At 58.9% G+C, this 21,222-nt stretch overlaps 1 protein-coding gene across 14 annotated transcripts in view; it reads right to left on the bottom strand.

Annotated features, from left to right (window-relative positions):
• LRRFIP1 (LRR binding FLII interacting protein 1) overlaps nt 1–21,222 on the bottom strand; it is a 104,634-nt gene that overhangs the window by 61,123 nt on the left and 22,289 nt on the right. Inside the window, exon 1 of one of the 14 annotated variants that reach the window (XM_053655283.1) lies at nt 7,600–7,938. The exons of 12 other annotated variants lie outside the window; for them this stretch is intronic. In XM_053655283.1, coding sequence (XP_053511258.1) covers nt 7,600–7,665 — 66 coding nt within the window. In that variant the 5' untranslated portion in view covers nt 7,666–7,938. Of the gene's footprint in view, nt 1–7,599; nt 7,939–21,222 lie in introns of those variants that run through there. One more of the 14 variants, XM_053655293.1, reaches the window with a different exon arrangement.

The following is a 21,222-nucleotide window of genomic DNA, read 5'->3' as shown; positions in this document are numbered from 1 at the left end:
GCTCCCCAGTTCTGCCGGGGGCACGGGAGGGGCGCACGGGCCCCCCGCTCCACAGCGACACCTCAGAAATGGGCCGCGACGGGCTTTGGTTACGTCCCCTCCCCTGCTCCTGCCCAGAGGGAGCCCTGGGGTCTGGAAAGGCACCGAGGCGACAGTCACTCAGAAGCCAGCTCCCTGCTCTGCGGAGCCCAGGGGACACTCACAGCCTGTGACCCTCATGCAAATGACCACCTGTGGCGCTGGGTGCGACATTCTCCACGTTGTTTGGGAGGGGACTGTCAGCTCACATCACAGACACCAGCTGGGGACATGGAGAGGTGACAGGGCCTTGGACACCCACAAGGGACCCTGGGGACGGCTGTCTCCCTGGGGTGCTGCCTCAGAGTCCAAGTGGACAGGACGCCATGTGGGGCTGTCGGGGACAGGAGCATCTGGCAGCTGCAGGGGACAGGGCGGGACAGGAGGAAGTTCCAGTGCTGACTGTCCACGTTTGCCTCGGCCTCCAGGTGGTACGATCGAGCAGAACGGAGAAACTGGAATTATTTTTTGCCCGGCCGCATGACGTAAGCATAGTTTACAGCCTCCCGGAGCAGCTGAGGGAGGGACTTAAAGCTCGCTCTCGTGAGAGGGCAGTCACCCAGCTGACACCTGGAGTGGTGACGGGAAACACGCAGGGACCTCTGCCCACGTGGGAGTCTCCCCCGTGGTGACAAAGGAACAGAGCTGCCAATGCGGCAGCCTGACACCCCGAGAACACACACGTGACCCTGTTCCGTGACTTGCGATGCAGACACGCGTCCCACCTGGAGCAGACGGCGCTGGGCACGGCGACCGTGAGGCTGCGCCGTGGTCCGTTTCCTGAAGTGGAAGGGTTCCAGGAAGTGGACACAGCCACCGACTTATGTTTGCTATGCCAACCCCAGCCCCTCGGATGCAGCCGATTCTAAACATAGTCCGCCATTCGGAGCGGCCCAGTGGCCTGGCCGGGGGGCAGCCTACGATGCTGTGAGCGGGCACTGGAGGCCCGCAGCGCCCAGCGGCAGCCCCTGCTGGCCTCGATGCCATGTGCCCACCACCCCCCTGGTCCCTCAGCTGCCACTGTGCACTTGACCGTTGTCCTTAAGTCTCATCTTTTCAAAGTCCCACCCTTACCCAGGCAGTCACAGTAAGTTCCCCAGCGAGGGGGCGTCTCTTTAGGACCGAGACTGTCATATGGCACCAGGGGGACGACAGCGGTCAGTGGGGGGAGTGGCAGCTTTAGGAGGGCATTTGGAAGTGCTGTGGGGCTGGGGGTGTGTTGGGAGGTGACAGCGATCAGAGGGGAGACTAATGTCATTTAGGGGCAAGGCGCGGCCTGCCAACCTCCCTGTGCCGAGACAGGCCTGAACAAGGAGGCGCTTTCCTACGGCCTCCTCAAGCAGACAGGACACCCCCGATCAGTTTCAGCCCGGCGAGCGGATTCCAGCCTGCACACGAACTCAAAACACGGCCCGCACGGTCTCACCGAGCACTGGCCATCCGAGCAGGAGAGTGAGGGGAGAGTGTGTGTGTCTGGCTTGGAGCTTTCCCGAGAGTTCGTCACCATTTCGGGATGTCACGTCACCGGCGGCTGCACCCACGTGCTGTTTGGGTGCGAAGACAGTGTCAGTATCGGGCTATGTTCTGTGGCGACGGTGCTGGGCCCGGGTTCACCCAAGCGCCCGTCCAACAACTGCATCTGTCCTCTGGTGAGGAACACCACGTAGGTATCGAAATTCACACTCCAGTGTGGCAATGAACCTTCCTTTCGTTTCAACGTTACAGTTAAACGTTCTATCGACCCGATACTATGTACGTGGGTAGATGTGAGGGCTTATGAATTTCATGTCAGGTTCATAGCAAAGATGTTTAAAGTGTGTTGCCATAAAATAAACAAGCCACCCTTCACGGATGTTACTGGGAGACCTGGAGGACAACGTGTCAAAGACTAGAGTTTAACTGGTTATTTAAAATGCTATGTTTCCCCCAAAATGAACTCATGATTTGAAATTATCATGGAATTCTGTGATAGGACGGCAGCCTTCAGAAGAGCCTCCAGCTCTCCAGGCTGGCCGTGGCTGTGCCCTGGGCGCCCGTCCTCTGCTCCTGGGGGACCCCACGGAGCAGCCCAAGAAGCCGTGGGTGCCACCTCTGTCTGGGCCCCGTCCTCTTGGCCTGGCCTGGAGTTTCCGCTAAGGGACACTGTCCAGAGAGGGTCTCGAGACCTCGCCCCCAGTCTTGGCCCTACCACTAATGGTGACATCGTGAGCTGGGGCAAAGCGAATCCCTCCTGAACATCAGCCCTTATTACGGGGCAGGCGCCAGGCCCTGGGACGAACGGGCTCACACGCTGTCTCCACATCAGGCGCCAGGACCCGTGTGCTGAGCCAGTCAGCGTCTCTCCTGACGTTGTTTTCAGAATAATAAATGCCTTCCAAGTACCCCACATACCAAACAGCCAACTTACGTCACCCAGGGACAAAATTACTCATGCCACCTTACCAAGTGCGACGCCTTAGAACACTCACCTGCTCGAGCTTCACAGCGCAGTCCTGCCGGTGAGTAAATCAGCCTCCACGCAGATAAACTCCCCCTGTGGCTGTCACTACATTTAAATTTTGTTGTGAGAGGAGCCAATGCCCCCATTCCTTCAACAGTCTCCACATGCTGGTGCGACCGACAAAAGCGTGACGGCCACCTGTACCCGTGCGTGTGGCTGGCAGGTGACAGCAGCATGGCTCACCTGTGAGGCTCCCCAGGGGACAGGTCCCCTGCTGCCCAGGCATCTGGGCTCCACTCCCTTCCCTTCCCGTGTCCACTCAGGGTCTCCCCGCAGGCCCCACCCCTTCCAGGTGCCAGAGCGTCGCCATGGCCCCTTCCCAGGGTCAGGCCGGCTCTGCCGCAGCACCACACGTTCCCGTGTCGGGCAGGACACAACTGCAGGACTCGGCTACTGGCCGCCTTCCCTGCGTCCCTGTGTCAGCCCTGCAACTGGCCAGGGGAGACTCGGACGCCATCCGTTCTCGCCTCCAGGAGCCTGTCTGTCTGGGTGGCGTGGGGCAGGGGCTCCGCGCAGCACCTGGGACAAGGCTCGGCTGCCCGGGGTCCCCGTGTACCAGACACTGACCAGCAGGGCACATCAGGCAGGTACCAGGAATGGGAGAGAAATGCCCACCCCACCCCCCCCCCCGTCTCTGGTGCTCTCTTCCTTATTTAGAAAACTCGGGTAGACTGCCTGTTCTCTCCTTCTGAAAAGTTTGCAAACTACCAGAAATAGAAATGAAACATTTACACGATGAACACTTCTCGAGAGGTGCTCGGGGGCAAGGACTGTGTCTGCAGGGGCTGTCCTAGTGAAACGGAACCCTTGCCGTCACCCTGGGCCGTGAGGCCCGGGCTGCAAGGAGAGGAGCTTCCGACAGCCGCTTCCTGCCCCCGGGGCACTGTCCCCTTGGGGACGGTTGGCCGAGCCAGCTCAGAGGCCTGCTAGCTGTGTGCACTTGGGGAAGTCCCCGGCCCTTCTGAGCCTCAGTTTCCTCTTTATCTGTCAGTGGGGGTAACCGAGCCCTCTCAGGAGATGCAGTGACCGCCAGCGCCGGGGAAGACGCCCACAGGAAATGCTAAAGAGGGTGACAAGGGGTGGGGCATGGGGTGACGGAAACGCTACCCACGGCCACCAGTGCTGCAGCGGTGTGGACTCAGCTCAGGCAGGACCTGCAGGGAGAGCTCGGGCAGGGGTGGGCCGGCCCACTCCTCACCGGCCCCGGGGCCACAAGCCCACGGGCCTTTTTCAGGACCAGGGCTGCTTTCACTGATTCCATCACACAAATGTGCGAATGAAACATTGTGGCTAAAACTAAAAGGAAATGCTCATCACAGTAACTGAAGATAAATTACGTCTTTGCCACAAAGCAGTTGCTCTTTAAATTCAAAGTGAAACTGCTTTCAAGCTACCAAGTTACAGCATTAAGGAGAGAACCACCCGAAGCCCTGCTGGCTCACCCCCATGAATGAAGGAGGTCAGAACACACCGCCACCTCTAAGCAGCAGCAGCAGCAAGCTGCTGGGGAGGGGGGAGAAGGGGGAGGGGGGTCTGGTGTGTTTGCTTTGGGTTCCTTTGTGTTGCAGTTTGGCTGAGGCTTGGGGGTGGTCAGCAGAATGCTTCCACTTAGGAGAAGGAAGTTAATTCACTGGAGTTTATCTGGATAGTTTGAATACTGAAAGTCTCAGTGAATTCAGTCATAATAATAAGCTTGTTCATTCAAAAAAGCAAACTAAACTTTGGGAGGCTCGGAGTTAGAAGAGGAGGTGACAAGGCGCTCTCCAGCCTCCCCCTCGTGCTCCTTACAGCGGAGCTTACCAGGCTCCTCTTCTCAACAGGCCAGTAACCCCCGCCTCCCGGGCCTCGAGCTGCCAACTCCTGAACACGGATGGAGATTTTGGCACATGAGTAACCAACTAGTCATCACGCTCTCCCTCTGAGTCACAGGCCCGATTTCTCGGGGATAAGGCAGGCCTCTTGAACATTGCCTTTTGAGGAGCAAACGCAGGGCACCGAGTTGAGCCTGGAGGTTCTGCAGAATCGAGATAAGGCCTCACTCTGGTAGGTAATAAAAACTCCAACCAACTTCGAGAGAACAGAGCTCTGCACTTGTAAACAGCTGGATTTCCTGTGCTCAGCATAAGTGCAGTGTAGACTACACAGGCTTGAAAACTTTTTGCTAAGCAGGCTTCCGCTCTGTGACATTAGCTCAGGCCGAACAGAAACTAACTTGTAGAGAGAGCGTGAAATGCGACCTTCACCTCTGCTCTGGCGGGGCCCTCTCAACGTGGGAGAAAACACCTCCCTCGGGGTTTTTGTGCCTTAACTACGCTGGAGGAAACGAACCATGTGGTCCCAGGGCTCAAAATATCTGGCTGAGCGTCCTGCGGGCAAGGGCCCGCCACCTGAGCCCCCGACCTTTGCCAGCGTGATGAGACCCAGGACCTGGGCTCGGGGACACACCTGAGGCGGGAGCTGGGGACCGGGCCGGCGCCCTGCCCGGACAACCTCTCCAGCAGACAGGACTGGTGTTTGTCAGTTTGTGCCAGTCAGTGTGTGGAAAGCAACCACAGGTGACACAACCATGTCACACATGGGAAGTTACGCAAGTTCGATAAATGTGTGGTTTCTGCACAGTCCTCCTGGGCAGCTCCGGGGCTGCGCTGAGGGTCGTGGGAGGAGCCTGGGCTCCTGCTCTGGTCCCGCTTTCCTTCCTGTCCAGGCAAGGCCAACCCCCGCCCTCCTCCGGCACTGCTGAGGCCCCGGCCTCCATCCCCATGGGGGGGCGCCTGTTTCCAGGGCAACGGGCTCACTTCACACAGAACGCAAGTGACACAGACCAGTGTGAAATGCCCAGGGTGGCCACGGGGTGACACCCTTCCAAGGCACCCCACCTCCATCTGGCCACTGAGCACACTTCCTTCCAAGGACACCACTCCCCTCACCAAGCAGAGGCCGGCTTAACCTCTGCCCCCCCTCCACCTCCCAAAGCGATTTTGCTATTATTTAGTTTTTTAAAAAAAGCCCCCTACAGGTTCCGATTTCATACTGGGAGTCCTGGGAGCCAGTGTGTTTCAGAATTCAACAGCTCCCCATCTCAGAGAGGTGCTGGGGTGCACCCAGCGAGTGCCCTGCAACAGCCCCCCTTCGAGCCCTGAGCGGGGCTGCGGGGGGCGGGGCATGAGGGGGTGCAGGCCTGTCAGGGCAGGTCTTGCTGCTCCATGAATTCTGCCACAACCCCCCCCCCCCACACACACACACAAGCAACCACTTTTGGTTTTTAGAGCTTCCTGGGTTCTGGGATTGGTGGGGCAGCAATTCTGAACCCTTTTCATCTCAGGGCACACATAAACTAATCACTATAATTCTGCAGCACACCAAAAACAGACATTACATTTTTTGCTGACAAATAGGTAAGTCGTTTTGATTCACTCACACCAGGCAGCTACTGCTGTGTTGGCTGATGTCACTTTTTAATTTGACGATCTAAGGGGAAAGGGGCCAGCACCCCCAACCAGGCGTCCCATGCTGTGAAAATTCTTGTGGCCCACGGATGGAAATCGCTGAACTGGGGGGTGGGGGGCCACCAGTGCTCTCAATCAGAACCCGGTCCAGACTGCCCCTCCCCCGATTCTGTGAAGCACGCACGCACATCCGCCAGACCCAACCCCAGGGTGAAGTGAAGGGTCCTGGGAGCGGGCACTGTTTCTGCTCTTCCCGCAGATGGACAGTCCCCTCCCTCCCTCCCGTCCTTGCTCCCCTTGCATTGGCTCTCCTCCTTCAGAAAGTCCCTGCCCCGAGTTCCTTCCTCGGAGCGCCATCTAGCCCGGGGTTTGTGTGGCCCTGCCCTGGCCATCGAGGCTCCTCCTCCGGAACGCCCACCTCCCTTGGCAGCACTCTGCCCTCCCTCCTCCCGGGGCGCCCCTGGTGGGGAGCCCAGGGTCTCTCTGCAGGCTCCCAGGCCCCTGGAAACCACGGAGGAGACGAGGTCTCACAGGCAGCACAACATCGCGGACATGGAAATCCCACCCCAAACCCCGGGAGGTGGCTTTCAAGTGGGAGCGCATCGCAGCCCACGTCTCCCCCTCTCTGGTGCTCGCCTACAGCTAAGCACCTCCAAGGTCAGGCAGTCTCTACATTCGGATTCTCCCCCGACACCCAGCAGGTGCTCACTAATTCCCACCTGGCGAAGGAGTGAGAGTTCTGGGACCCCACTTTTACCGACTTCCCACCAAGGCCCGGTGGAGTGGAAGTCGGGGTCTCTGCAGTGGTCACTTCACAAAGTGTTTCTTTCCCCAGATGCACCTTTTTGTCTTAGACATTCCCATCGACCAAGCTGCATGGCAACGGGAAATGACAGAGCCCCCACCCCCGCCCAGTTTTACCCAAACTATCCCACGCCCACGGGTGTTAAGCCGGTGACTGTGAAATCCTGCAGGACCCTGTCCAGACCCACAAGGCCCCAGGGGACCAGCCCAAGTCTATGTGGAGATTGGGGTGCTGGGGGAGGTGGGGAAGCCGGCTCAGCCCCCAGAGGCCGGAAGGTGCGGCACTGGAGCAGTGTTCTGAGGCAACCCCCCCTCCCCGCCACAGGCTGCCGCTCTCAGGCTGGGGGCCTGGCTCCGGGCACCGGCTCCTCCTGGGCGCTGTCCTTCGCAAAACACCTAACGAATAGTTAGTTCCCTCTAAGACTCTGGACGACGCGCAGGTCTCAGGCCTCAGAGGCCCAGTCACCCAGCTGGGCAGAGCCGCGCGCAGGCACAGGGGAGCGGCCCTGGGAAGGGCGGCGTCCCGAGAAACCTGCCCTCTGCCCAGGGGGGTCAGCGCGCACGGAGACACGAACTGCAGGGCCCCTCCCACCCGCACGACCTCGCGTGGGAACGTTCACTTAAGAGGGGCTCCCGGCCAGGTGGAGCCCGCCCCAGAGCGCACCAGGCACGGACGCCTGCGGCCGAAGGTGCCTAGTGCCCTGGACCTGGAACATCAACCAGGACCAAACGTTCGCCGTCAGCGCCGAAGTTGTTGGGTTTTCCTCTTACCAGTCTCTGAGCTTCTGGACTCAGGCAGTCTATTTCCTTGTTCTGCGCGGTCGCCGGGTTGGTCATGGTGCCCGCTGCCCGTCCACCTCCTCGCACAGCCAGGCCAGAACCTCGGGGAGCGCCGGGCTCTCGGTCCGCGAGCTCAGGCTCTCAGCGCAGCCGCATGCCCAGCGCGGCGGATTCCGGTTCAGGGACAGGCCCGCGCCGGCACCGGACTCGCCCCTCCCCAGGCGGAGGCGCGCTCCCCGCTTCCCGGCTCGGGCGCGGCCCAGGGGCGTGGCGCAGGTGGCCCCGGCCCTCCGAGCGGGGAGCGGGCCGGGCGCGGGCCGGGCGTGCAGGGTAGCGCCCCAACGGTTCCGCCCCGCCCCACCCACCCAGGGCCCCGCCCGCCCACCCAGGGCCCCTCCCCTAGCCCCGCCTCTCCAGGGCACGCCCCCTGTCTGCGCTCCACCCCCCCCCCTCCGTCCTCTGCGCGTGCCCCATCTCCGCGGTTATTAATCACCGCCCAACCCCCTCGGGTCCCACTGGAAAGCGGTGGGAAAGCAGACCCCAGCCGACCCTGCCAGAGGCGCGGGCGGGAACCCGAGGCGAGGGGTGTGCGGCCTGCTGGGGGCGGGGCCTGCGTGGGGGCGGGGCGAGCGCCTCCTTTATTCCCCTCCCCCACCATCCCGGCTCCCGCCACGGCCGCCGCGCCGCCGGCTCCTGCCACTGCAGCCCAGCAGCCTCCTCGAAACTCGGGCCAAACTGAACTTGGGCGGGCCTGGCAATCTCAGCCGAGCCCAGCAGCACCTGCCGGCCCGTTAACGCGTCACCCGGAGAAGGGGCCGGCTTCCAGGACGGCCCGGGCGGTGAGAAGGAGAGTCCGAGGCCGGTGTACCCCGCGCCCCCCTCCCCATCAGAATCCCCGCGCAGGAACGGAGGCAGCTGCCAGCGGTTCGGCGCGGATCTGGTGGCTCACAGCCGGGCCGCAGGGTCCAGGGCCCGTCCGGGAGGGCAGGGCGCCGGGTGGAGTCGTTCCGGCGCTGGGAAGGGGACCCAACTTCCCCGCACGCCCTCCTCCAGCCACAGGATGCGCGCCTCTCGTTCATTAAAAGTCCAGCCAACAAAGCAGCGGGACGTTGCCGGAGCTCGCTCGGGCCGGGCAGAAGCCCCTGATGACACTGTGACATTCATCAGAATATCAACCTGTCCTGGCCAGGCCGGGAGGTCGTGTCGACCCCTCTCGGCCCCTCTTCCGGGACACGTTTTTGGAGGCTCATTTCAGAATAACCATCTCCCCGCCTCCAAAGGGGAACTTTCACCAGAACCGCTTGACCTAGTTCTTCGCAAAGGCTGCTCCCAAATCAGCCTTGAGAGACCACAAAGTCACACGTGAATGTTTCAAATGTCACCGCTCCCCCCCCATTTCCCCCTCCCTGCCCCCCGGAACCTAATTCTCTGTAACCTGTAAGCACTGGATCTGCCGACTGTGGACCGCACGCCCTTTCCCACGAGCTGTGGGGAGTGGGCTGGGGAAGGCCGAGAGCAGAGGAGGCTCTGGGGGACCGAAGGTTTGACGGAGGAGACAGAAAAGAGGTGGGGTAAAGGGTTAGAGTGGGTGCTGTGAGAAATTCGGCAGGTTTCGGGTGAGCCCAGCGCCAAGCCGTGATGGGCGGTTAAGTGAGCTCTGCCCTGAAGCCATCTGGTCTGGTTCCTGTCTGACGCTTACTGGGGGCGTCCTGAGCAAGTCGCCTGTGTGTGGAGTGTCACTGAGCCCTGCGGGTTGTGGTGGTGCCCCTGGGACACGGAGGGACAAAGACACACCAAGGGCACACAGACCCCCTAGCCCCTGAATCCTCAAACCAACACCTGCCTTGCCGCCTCTGAGCCCACACCCTTCCCTCTGCTCCCGGAATGTCCCCACCCCATGCGCCCAGGCCTTCCTGCCCACAGCAGGAAGGACGCTGGCGACAATGGTTACAGTGGGATGGCCTGGACAGAGTGGGCAGCCCAGGAAGGAAAGTAAGCCCAGAGACCCCACAAAAGCTGGGGGGTGGGGGCGCAGCTGCAGGAGCCAAGGGTGCAGGAGGAAGAAGCGGCCGAGTCGGCTCAATGCAGGAGCGGGCCGGTGGCACCAGCCACACAATGACCCCCGGGTGCCCCAGAGTCCTCACCCCGCTGAGCGGTGGCCTGTCGGAGGGAACTGCCGTTCGTCCAACAGGCTTCAGGACCTGCCAGCTCCAGCCTTTTCATCTCGCAGCACACAAAGGAATTACCGAAATTCTGTGGCACACCCCAAATACATTTTTTGCTGATCTGACAAAAAATAAGCTATCATTTTGATTCATTCACACCAGGCTGCTACGGTTGTGTTGGCTGTTGCCATTTTTTAATTTGACGAACCACAGGAAAAAGGTCGGTGCCCCTGACCAAATAGTTGGTTACGGCACGATTTAAAAATTCCTGGGGACACAGTGGAAAGTCACCGTCCTGGACGGGAGGCGGCCACGTTCTGACCCATTTCAGCCCAGCCACGCTGGTGCCTGGCCGAGTCAGCCCACGGGCTGAGGGCCAGCTGTTGGGCGTGGGGAGCGCCGAGTCCGCGCTGCTTGGTGCTGCGCTGCAGCCAGCGGGCCAACAGCAGAACGCAGAGGCCTGGCCGCCTTCCGCCCACTTTGGTGTGAGCAGCTCTCTCAGGAAGAGGGTCCCGCAAGGCAGCCACCTGCCGGGGAGGCCTTTTCTTTTCTCACTGAGGGCAAGGCCACTGCGATGATGACTACTGAGTGGCGGAACCTATACACTCAGTCTGTGGAAAGTCCTCTAAGAAGCCAAAGGAAGGGGTGTGGCTGTGTGAACAGACTGGGAAATGGGGGGGGGCGGTGTGGGGCACAGGCACAAGATGTTCATCTCAGTGCTCACAGCTCCGAGGCGGCTGGGCAGAATAACACACACCCTCCGCCTTGAAGAAGACAGAGTGAAAGCGACCTGAGAGTGTCTGGTGAGAAGAAACCAGACGAGAGCCCCCATTTCCATCCTCAAGAAGGTCAGCAGAAGGGGCCCGGGCGCTGTCACCTGGTCAGAGCAGCATGGCCGGGAGGCGGGGAACAGGGGCTCAGGGAGCAGGTGACCTGGACTGTGCCAGCCAGGGCTCAGGGTCCTTACATATAAGGACATATGTAAGAACCCATGAGGTCAACGGCGCAGGTCTTTTTGGGCGGGATGCCACCTCTGATAGGTTGACTCTGAATTTCCAGCCCCTTCCAGGCTGCCAGGTGGTGAATGAGCTGTAAATGCACAGTTGCTATTGAAATCCAGAACTCTGCGCTGAGAAGGGCCTGAGTTTTGGGGAGAGCCAGCTGTCTTGGGCACCCCTAAACTCCTTCATGCTGTGCCTCTCAACAAAAGTGCAATGTCCCAAATTAAAAAAAAAAAAAGCGCTTCTCTGATGTACAATATGGTTCTATGCAGAAACTCAATTTCTTTCTCAAGGAAGGAGCAAGAAGTAAATAGAACGGCCTCATTTTGTTTTAGGAACACGAGGATCCTAGCTCACCCGCAGACGCCAGAGCATGTCGCCAGTGCAGGGCCACACCCAAGCTGGGCTGCTGGTCTCCACCGTGTTGCTGGGTTGCTAGGCTCACCAGCTTCGCCTCCTGCTGCGGTTTAGCGCTCGGCGCTGCAGCCACAGAGACAAGCCCGTCCAGAAGCCCTTGAGCAGAGCAGCAGGCAGCCGGGGGCGGGCCCCAGTGGCTCCCGCCAGGCCTCCCCATTACTCAGACGAGTGACATGAAACCATTCTTCTAAGTCACAGCCGTACATGTTTTCCATGAATCACTAGCCATGTTGATGAGGGCAGAATAAACTTCTTTAAGTTCCTTCTGCAAACAGAAGGGCTATTATTACTTTTTGTGGATCCTTTTGACTAGTATCAAAACCCTTCACATTATAAAGGTGTCTGTGACATAATCGCCCAGATCTGCACAGTGCCCTTCAGCCCACAAAGCATCTTACACACACAGTGACGCCCACAGGAGTTGTGTGACTTGTCTGCACAGACAGGCTGGATGTCGAAGAGTGAAGCAGGTTTCAACCAAAATCCCCACGAGAAGTCCTACGTGCTCAGCATCCAGGGCACGGCCTGAACGAGTTGTCCCTCCCCCCACCCAGCCAGCCAGGGGTCCTCACTGGGAGCCAACAGTCAACAGGCAGGCTTGGGGGAGGGGGGCAGTGTCCTTAGCCATCTCCCTGGGCTCAGTCTGGACCAGGGGCTCTGGCGAAGCAGTGCCCACACCCAGGAGGACTTGGGCCACTGACGGGGGCACCAGCTGGGGGAACCAGCCCCTGCCTGCCGTCAGCAGAGAAGGCTGTACCCCATGGTCAGCCGGCCCAGCTCAGGACCAAGGTGAACTTGACCCTCAGGCCAGGGTGCTGACCACTTCCAGTGGACAGAGCATCCCGGAGTGAGATGCTGCAAAGCAACAGGGAACTCAAATCCAGCCGGAAACAGCGCTGCTCAGTGGACACGCCCGGTGCCGGGCGTCGCCCTGCTTCCTCCCTGAGGCTGCCCGTGACCCTGTGCGCCCTCTGCCCTCCTCCCAGATGGGGAGGGGGCTCTTCTGGGATGGAGGCACGTTCTTACCTCTTTATAAATGGTGATGGAGGGACAACCTCTCCTAATAAAATAAGAACTTCAACAGGTCATCACAGACCCTCACTGATCTCACATGTTTCATATTCTGTAGCAACTTAGAATGAAAACTCTGTCTTAAAAGCCCACATCACCTTGGCTGGTGTGGCTCAGTGGATTGAGTGCCGGCCTGTGAATCAAAAGGCCACGGGTTCAATTCTCCAGGTCCCCAGTTGGGGGCACATGAGAGGCGACCACACATCAATTGTTGTCTCCCTCTCTTCCCCTCTCTAAAAACATAAGTAAATACAATCTTTAAAACTGGCACATCTTTAGGAATTAGTATTATTGGTTTTGCATGACTACGCAGCACCCAGCAACTCACCAAATTCTTTTTCATTTCCTGGAGTTAAAAAAAAATCCCCTTGGTTTTTCCAAGGAAGGGGGCGAGGGGGAGTCTGGTTCTCCCTGAGTCTGAGGGGGTGGCAGGAAGCGGGTGGGGGCCCTGGGCACCTCAGTCGCAGGAGTATGACCTGCTGGAAGAAGGTGACGGAGACAGCCGCAGGCCTGGGGGAGAGGCAGCCTTGGATGCGCACATGGAAGGGGTTAGAGGTGTGCTGGGGACAAGCCAAGGCGGATGGGTGGTGACGGGGACAGAAACCGACTCCCCGCAGCCAGGGCTCCCTGGCGCCCCCCGCAGGCTGGTGTGAGCACTGCACCCCATGTTCAAATGCTACAATGACACACGCTTGGTGGTTCGGGCCGCTGTGAACTGCAGCAGGAAAGGAGGCAGGGCTCGGGGAGGGCGTGGGGTGCGTGGGGATTGGTTCACTGGCCCGTGCTTTTGTAAGGGTGGGGAAGACCCCTCTGAGCCGAGCCGTGTGGAGGTCGAGAGACAGGAGTCAAAGGAGAGGGAAGGAAGTGAAGCGGGGGTGGGGAAGGGGCCTGAGAGAGACCCCTGACTAGGGCACGGCAGGCGCGTACGGACCTTTGGGATTCTGAGATAAATGGCGGGAGGAAGCCAAGCGGCCGGAAGAGGACAGGTGACCAGAAGCACAGAGTGCAGCAGGGACCGTGGGACGGAAACAGAAGGACCGGTCACGGAGCCGCCAGACCCGGCCCGGGGGGGGGGGTGCGCCACTGCCTTCGGGACCAGAGCAGAGCCCGTTCTCTGTGTGTTCAGGAAAACCCCGGAAACGCTGCCACAAGGCGAGACCCGACCCGCACCCAAACCGGTTTGTAATGCGCTCTCCTCTGGAATCGAGTTCACCTCCAAAGTGCCCAGGAGTGAGTCCACAGCAGCCCTGGAGGTCAGACGCACCCCTGTCCCCACCCCCCAGCTCCGGCAGCCTGGAGGCAGGAGCAGGGCCAGCACGGGGACGGCCCCGAGGTCAGGTCGCCCAGGAATGGCGTCCCTGGGAGAAGCAGTTCCATTTTCCACGAACACAACAGACTGGGAACGTGCACTTTCTGAAAGTTAGTTACTTTCTGAAACTACAAAACGGCTGCGCCCCTAACCCGGTCTGCACTGCCCGCTCTGCAGCGCCACTCTGAGTCCCCCAGCTGGACCAGGGTTCGGAGAAAAAGTCTCCGCGCTGCCAGAACAGCCCGTTTAAAATACCTGGACCCAGAGAGTGACTGGGGGAAGTAGCTTTACTCTCGACAACTGTACCCACCAGCAGACAGAGCGCCCCGCCGACCAGAGGCGAACGGGAGTGGAACACAGCGAGTGAAAGGTGAGGGCAACGTTTCCCCTGACCCTCGCCCTCTTCCTCGCTGTGGCCTCAGTGACCCTGCCACCGACGGGGGCGACGCTGCAGGGAGGCCCCAGCTTCCTGACGGTCGGATCTAGGAAACACACTCTCCTGGCTGCTCGGGAAGCCCAGAAACCAACCCGTCTGCTGACGTGACTGACAGAGGCCACTCCTGGAAAGGAAGTGGCGCCCTGGCTGTAGGGGCTGCGTTGGTTGGAGCATCATCCCACAAACCTGAAGGCCGTGGGTTCGGTTCCCAGTCAGGGCCCCGGCCTAGGTTTCAGGTTCGGTCCCTGGTTAGGGCGCATACAGGAGGCAGCCAACCAACGTCCGTCCGTCCGTCTCTCTCATTCTCTTCCTTACTCTCTGGAATCAATACATATATATCCTGGGACGAGGATTTCAAAGAAAAAGGAAGGAAGTGTGGGGGGCACAGGACTTTATCATCTGAACTTAAACAGCGCCCGCAGCACCCTGGGCCAACAGGGAAACTGAACGGCACTCGGGGTGAATCCGGGGGCGTCGCCGTAGCGACCTTTCCAGGAGAAGGAATTCTCTGCAGGAAGAGAGACTAGGGCTCACTTCAGAGCAGAGTGGGAAACACACATCCACAGCACGTCTCAGGGGCCCCCTCTGTGCCCGGCCCCGAAACAGAGTTCAAAGAACAGCCGTCCATCACCAGAGTCCAGTCACCAGCACCTTCCTCACCCCCAGTTTGCCTGACAGACTGACACCTTTGCCGAAGACACTGACGCAGAACACAGAGCCCTCACCTTTGGAAAACGATGGCTTCGGACGGCCGTCCAGGGAAGTAGGAGGACGAGCAAGGGACGGCAGTCTGGAGAGAGATGTCTAGCCTGCGAGTAGAAATTCTGGAATAACTGGAGATCAAATAGCCACTCCTGACCACGTCATCTCGGAGGACCAGCAGAAGGTCAATTAAAGGAGCTGGATCGCCGCCCTCACCTCCCTGGGCAGCTTTCCCGCCTTTGATGGATGCAGGGCGTGGCCCTGAGCCTGGGACAGCTTTCCAGGGCTTCTCCTGAGCCGGGGTTTGACCTCAGCTACTTGGATCACACTGGCCTTCATCCTGGGCGCCCACCTTGCAGAAGGAGGTTGACTTGCAAGCTGGTGCAGGTAAGTCCCTCGAACTGCAGACAGACCTGCACAGAGCTCGTGGCCAAGGTGGGAGCACTCCAACTCCAGGCCTTACCTCGGGGGCCCCCTTTTTTCATCCCGTAAGATCGCCAGGCCCCGTACTTCCTGCCGTTAGGCAGAGCGTCCCACCCTTGGGGAGTGGAGGGGGCCCCAGGGTGGGAAGGGAGCTGAGGTTCAGGGTCCACTCGGCCATGCCAAGGCCAAGGGTGTGATCGCACAGGCAGGCTGGAAGCAACGATGTCGGAGACCTGATGGTGGGAGGCCACTTGCATGGCCCCTGCAGAGAAGGAAGGAAGTGTGGGGGGCACAGGACTTTATCATCTGAACTTAAACAGCGCCCGCAGCACCCTCGGCCAACAGGGAAACTGAACGGCACTCGGGGTGAATCCGGGGGTGAATCCCCTGCAGAGAAGGCAGGGACTGAACATTAAGTCCTCCCAGCACCAAAGCAGAGGTTTAGAGAACACCTGCTTGGAGCCCCTGCTCCGACACTTCCTAGCCTGCAGTTCGAGGCACTCAGGGGCCCTCTTCCAGTTTCCTGTGTGAAATGGGACAGACACGGCCACCAGACAGGACGGCAGGTGACGGTGGGAGCCCCGTCCAGCATGAAGATGCTGCGTGGGTTATTCTGAAGTACAGGGGACCTTTCCTGCAAGACGAGGGGCTCTGGGGTTCGTCTACACACAGGTTTGGGGAGGCCGGGGGCAGCCTGGTGTCACTTAATTAGCTTGGGTGAGGTTTCCAGCTTCCATCAGCATTTCGGGCCCTCACCAGCTTCGCCCCCTCCCAGGCGGCTGCCCACCTCCAAGCCCATAATTTGGGCTTTGCCTCCTTGCTACTGCGAAAGCCAAGCTTTCAGTGTCTGAGTGCTCGACACCTGCGTCGTGCCTGTGATCACGGAAAAACCTGCTTCCAGACCAAGACGGGAAGGAGCCGCAAGACAGAGAAGAGCTGCTCTGTTTGCGGGAGGGCCCTGGGGGCCGCGCCGCTTCCTGGGACTCCCTCGGGTCTCGTAAGACGCTCGAAAGCACACCGACGAACAAACAGTACTCAGGTGAAGGAGCTTGAACTCGACTCAGGAGGCAGCGAGGGACCCGCTGGAAGTCTCCAAACAGGGAGGTGAGATTCCGTTCGCACAGAGAGTCCCCAGGCTCCAGGAAAGGTTGAAGATCGCCCTCAGGATTCTTTTTCGAAACCTGCCTGTGTGGTCACACTGTTTATTCTTCCAGGTGAACTTTAAACGGACCTTCTCCCTGAGCTGCGATTTTATTTGAGTGACATTGTGTTTATAAGTTATCTGTGGATCGATTAACATCTTTTCAGCAGGAAGTCTTCTCATTCAGAAACAAGGTAGGTCTGTCTCCATTTTTAAATCGGATATGTCCTTCAATAATACTGTTATACTTTTCCTTTTTTTAAAATGCTTTATTTATTTATTTTTAGAGAGAGGAGAAGGGAGGGAGAAAGAGGGGGAGAGAAACGCAATGTGTGGTTACCCCTTGAGCGCCCCCTACCGGGGACCCAGGCATGTGCCCTGACTGGGAATTGAACAAGTGACCCTTGGTTCACAGGCTGGTGCTCCGTCCACTGAGCCACACCAGCCAGGGCTGTTATACTTTCTTTGTATAGGTCCTGCTTATTTCTTCTTTTTATTTTAATGTAAGAAAATACTTTATATTTTTAAATTTTTTTATTTTTCAGTTACAGTTGACCTACAATGTGGTATTACTTTTGGGGAGGGGGTGCTGCTTATTCCTTTATCCCTAATTTCTGCTTTGAATGGGATCTTACCCTTCTGCTGTTGTTGTTAAAAAACCATCACCGTGGGGCACGGGAATACTCCGGGGTTTGTCCCTGTCGTTACAAACTCTTTCGCTGAACTCGGTCTGAGGCCGAGTGTCGGGTTGGACATGGAGATGGATCGGCAGCAGTCACAGGTTTCACCTGCTCCGGGACCCCCACTGCTGCGCTGTTACCGGGGCCCTGATGGTACCGTCTCTTCCTCAGCTCGATGTCCTGCCCCTAGGGAACCAGCAAAGACTACGGGGCAGCCCTGCAAGTCAGGGTCTGTGTGTCTCTGTCATCGTCACCGCAGGACAGGCCGGGACTCGCCTGTCAGGAGACGGAACAGCACCGAACTCGCCCGCAGGGAGAGTCTATTGTCAGCCACCTGGCTTGCACGCACCTGGGAGGAAACCAGTTACCCAATTAGGATCCCAGAACAAAAGACTCTTTGACCAACAGCAGACAGACGGGCAGGAGGCCTGCGGAGGAGAGTGCCGGAGTCGGGTGGGAAGAGGCCGTCAGTGCTGCTGTGCCCGCTTCCCGCAGGGAGGGGACCCCGGGCAGTGCACTGGCTCGGTCCAGGGCCGGCCCTGCCCGCCCGAAACCGGCTGCTGGCCTTGCACACGCTACACACGCTCTCCTCTGCCTCAGTTTCCTCCCCCGAAAGCAGGAGTGATGACGGTACTTTGCTCACAGGGTGTCTAAGGGTTGAGTGAGCGATTACTCGTGATCCTGTTTCAATGAGGAAAACTCCGCAGAGGTGCCTGGTTCGCCCGCCACACGTTCTTACGAAACAGGTCAAGGAGCGTTCAGTGTCACTAATGTGTCCAGTCATCGTTTACGAAGCGACGCGGGAGTTAACTTTTGTCCTAGACCAACGGGCCCCTCCCTAGTTCTCTTCCTGCCCCGCCCCCGGGGATGCAGGTGACCGGCCCGCCCCCACCACAGCCCGGAACCCATAGCGAGCCCCGTGCACCCTGGTGAGGACACACAACCGGCACCCCACGCCGGCCCGAGTCCTAAGTCACGGGCTCTGCTAGGAGGGACCGGTTTCTCTCCGGCACAAGAAGCCCACACTCCGTGACACCTGCTCTCCTCCAGGCCCCCAGCCACTTCCTGGCTGAGTTATGAGCTAGATTGGCTGGACTTGAACTTCTCCAGCCAGACAAGGAGGCATTGGGCAAGGGGAGTGCATGAACTTCCCCTCTGGGGTGAAGGGACTCTCCTAGGGCATGGGTTTTGGCAAAAGAAGAAATTTTCTGCCCACAGTAAAGCAACTAAATCACTACCAAAAAGACAAAAATATTCAAATGTTGAGCGCTAATATTCCATGATTATTTAAAATGTTTGTCTTACACTTAGAATAAAGTATGGTAGAAGCACCTCCACCTTTTGGCATCTTTTATGTCTGGGGGACAGCAAAGGGGTGCAGAGAGAGAGAGACAAACTGGAGGAACCAGAGGGAAGCGTTTATCTTGGGGGGGGGGCCTCACGCTGCAGTGGCTGCCCCCTGCTGGCCACGGCGGAGCATTTCCAAGGGGCCTAAAGCCAGAGGCCTCCTGCCGGCTTCCTAGTACCAGGGAACCAGCAGGATGACGAAAATGGGCGTTAGCGCCGGTTTGGTTTGTCGGTCCACATGAACACTGCTAATGACTACTGTTAAATGCAAGAACTAATTTAGTCTTTTCTAAGAGGAAGCGGCCCAGGCGTCCGTGGACAGAGGGACGGGTGAGCTCACTGTGGACTCTTCACACAGGGGCCATTCGGGGCCCCGACGAAGGCAGGGAACTCTGACACAACGCGGGAGAGACCTCGACGCAAGTGAAGTGGGAAGGAGGAAGCGAAAGAAGCCAGACACACAGTCCCACGTACAGGGGACGCCTGGGACCGTGGCGGACACAGGGGCAGAGAGCAGAGGGGCAGGGCCAGGGGCTGGGGTGGGGGGCAGCGGGTGTTAATGGGGACGGAGTTCGGGAAGACAGACAGAACTATGGATGTGGCCGGTGGGGACGGTTGTGCCACGCCGTGAATGTCCTTAATGCCACGAAGTGCGCATTTACTCAAAAGTGGGCAAGATGGCAAAGTTTATGTTACATGCCTTTTACCACAATTAAAAAAAAATACTTGACTCTTTTGTTACCCAGGCCACAAAAGGAGGAAGAGAAAAGCCACGTGGAGTTTTCCCCAGAAAACAGAAGTGAGATGGTGGGGGCTCCCACGGCCTCTGCGTGAAATTGGCCCCACGAGGGGGTCAGAGGATGGAGGTGGAAGGAAGCCCCCAGGGAACCTGGCCGGCGCTGAGCACATCTCTGCTTGAAAACCGCTCCCTGCCGCGAGCCTGCTGTGCTGCAAATGCACAGAACAGCCCACGGGCGCCGTCTCAGCCTCTGGGACTTCTCAGAAAAACAAGTACACGGCCGGCAAGAGGGCGGCCCATGCGGGCAGTGGCCAGTTTGATTACTTAGAAAAGAAAGAAGGAAGGAAAGGCAGGCGGCCGTCGGGCAAACTGTGCGCACAGAGGACGGACATTTAAGTCACTTCACTGTGAACTTCTACTGGAAAAGCAACACCGCACCGTATAAACGCACGTTAACCGAATTCTCAGAGCCAGAAAGTAGGGTAGCAGGGGCCGGGGGCGCGCTCACTGTTCGGCGGGGGCAGGGTTTCGACTTGGGAAGACGGAACAGTTCTAGGGGTGGACGGCGGGGGCTGCCCAACAGTGGCAACGCACCTGACCTGCGCCTGGAAACGGCTAAACGGTAGCTTTCCCCTTATGTCTGCTCTACCACAACATAGAAATAAGTGGTTCTCAAAGTCTTTCATCAGAAGAACGTGGCCAGGTCAACCCTGGACACTGACTTCAAGGCACCTGTCCCGCTCTGAAGACGGCACTTCAGTGAGTTCACGAGAGAACGCGGACGCTCGTGACGAGGCTGAGTGGACGTGAGTCCTCATCGTCACCGCCCCGCCCCCACGGTGCCGAGGAAGAAACACGAAAGCCAGGGTTCTGAGGGAACCCGTCAGAACAGGGCCGGGTCGTGTCCACGTCACAGTGAGGTGACAGAGCCAGTTTCCCTTCTGTTCCCCAGCCTTTTCTCCAGGAGCACGCACGACTTTCACGGGGGGGATGACACAGAGCCCATTCCCCCCTCCAGGTATTTGACAAGAAAGGGAGAGAGAACAGAGGACCATGCCCTCTGTGCCATGTGCCGCTGGAGGCTTCGAAAGCTGACCGGGGGGCTGCGGCTAGCTAGGTGGGCAGCCGCTTGGAGCCATTCCCGACCTCTGCAGGGTGGATGTCCTCCGCAGGCGGCGGGGAGTCTGTGGCCAGTCCCAGGGTAGTGCCTTTAAGTGCTTATGACAAAGTACAGAAGGTTACAAAGGAAATGGGTCATTCAGAAATACATCATTAAAATACATTTTAAACCATGATACACTGTATCAATCAGAGCAGGAAAAAAAGATACTGTACCAGTTATGTTAACAGAAGTAGCTAAATACGGGGTCCACTAAACAGGGACTGGATGGCTGAGAAGGCGACAGGGACTCAGGTGACACAGGGGCAGCAGGTTCGGGAACAGCTAGGGCTGGGCTGTCGTACCCCGGGCAGGGCCGGGCAGGGCCGGGGGGTGGTTTCAGGAGCTCCAACAGGCTCTGCGATGGGGGCGGTTTCTGAGCGTGTGGAAAACACTAGAAACAGAAGCAGCTGCAGCTGCCAGGGCGCAGAGCCTTGCTGGGTCGCGGCACCCAGAAACAGGAAGCAGAGGGGGAGGGGCAGCTCGCTCTCCGGCTCCTCTCAGACTTCCCCGTGCCCCTCCCGTGGCAGGGCCCAGGCGAGAGGCGCTGTGCCCAGCTCAGCTGGCACCTCAGGGCAGCTGGGAAGGGAGGGTGCAGAGAGGTGCCAGCTTACAGCCAGCGTACGTGTGGGTTTCTTTATCCGCATTAGTGACAAGGCCGCACCAACACAGTGGCCTCCAGCGGTCTGCAACTACCGCAAAGTGTCGTGAACATTCCCAGGATTCCTACCGGTGACAGAGTCACACACACACTGACACCACGGCAGTTTTTGGCCCACATGCATCACTGGTGATAATGCTGCACCTTTTTTTTTCCTATCCAAGCTCTTGAGATGGAACCAAGGCCCTGCCTTTGTCCACATCTCTCATTTAACCAACACAGGAGCCCCTGATGCGTTTCACGGGTCCTGTCTGACCGTCACGGAAAATAGGAAGCACACGCCGCTGCCCTCACACCCCGCCCCGCACTCACGGTGGGGGGATTGGGGAACATACTCGGACCCCAGGGTGGCCGTGAGAGCTC

The sequence above is a fragment of the Artibeus jamaicensis genome, unplaced genomic scaffold (genome assembly GCF_021234435.1).
Source record: "Artibeus jamaicensis isolate MK-2021 breed Jamaican fruit bat unplaced genomic scaffold, CSHL_Jam_final contig_944, whole genome shotgun sequence".
Taxonomy (NCBI): Eukaryota; Metazoa; Chordata; class Mammalia; order Chiroptera; family Phyllostomidae; genus Artibeus; species Artibeus jamaicensis.
The sequence above is the reverse complement of the archived record's forward strand: the minus strand, read 5'-3'. Positions and strand labels throughout refer to the sequence as shown.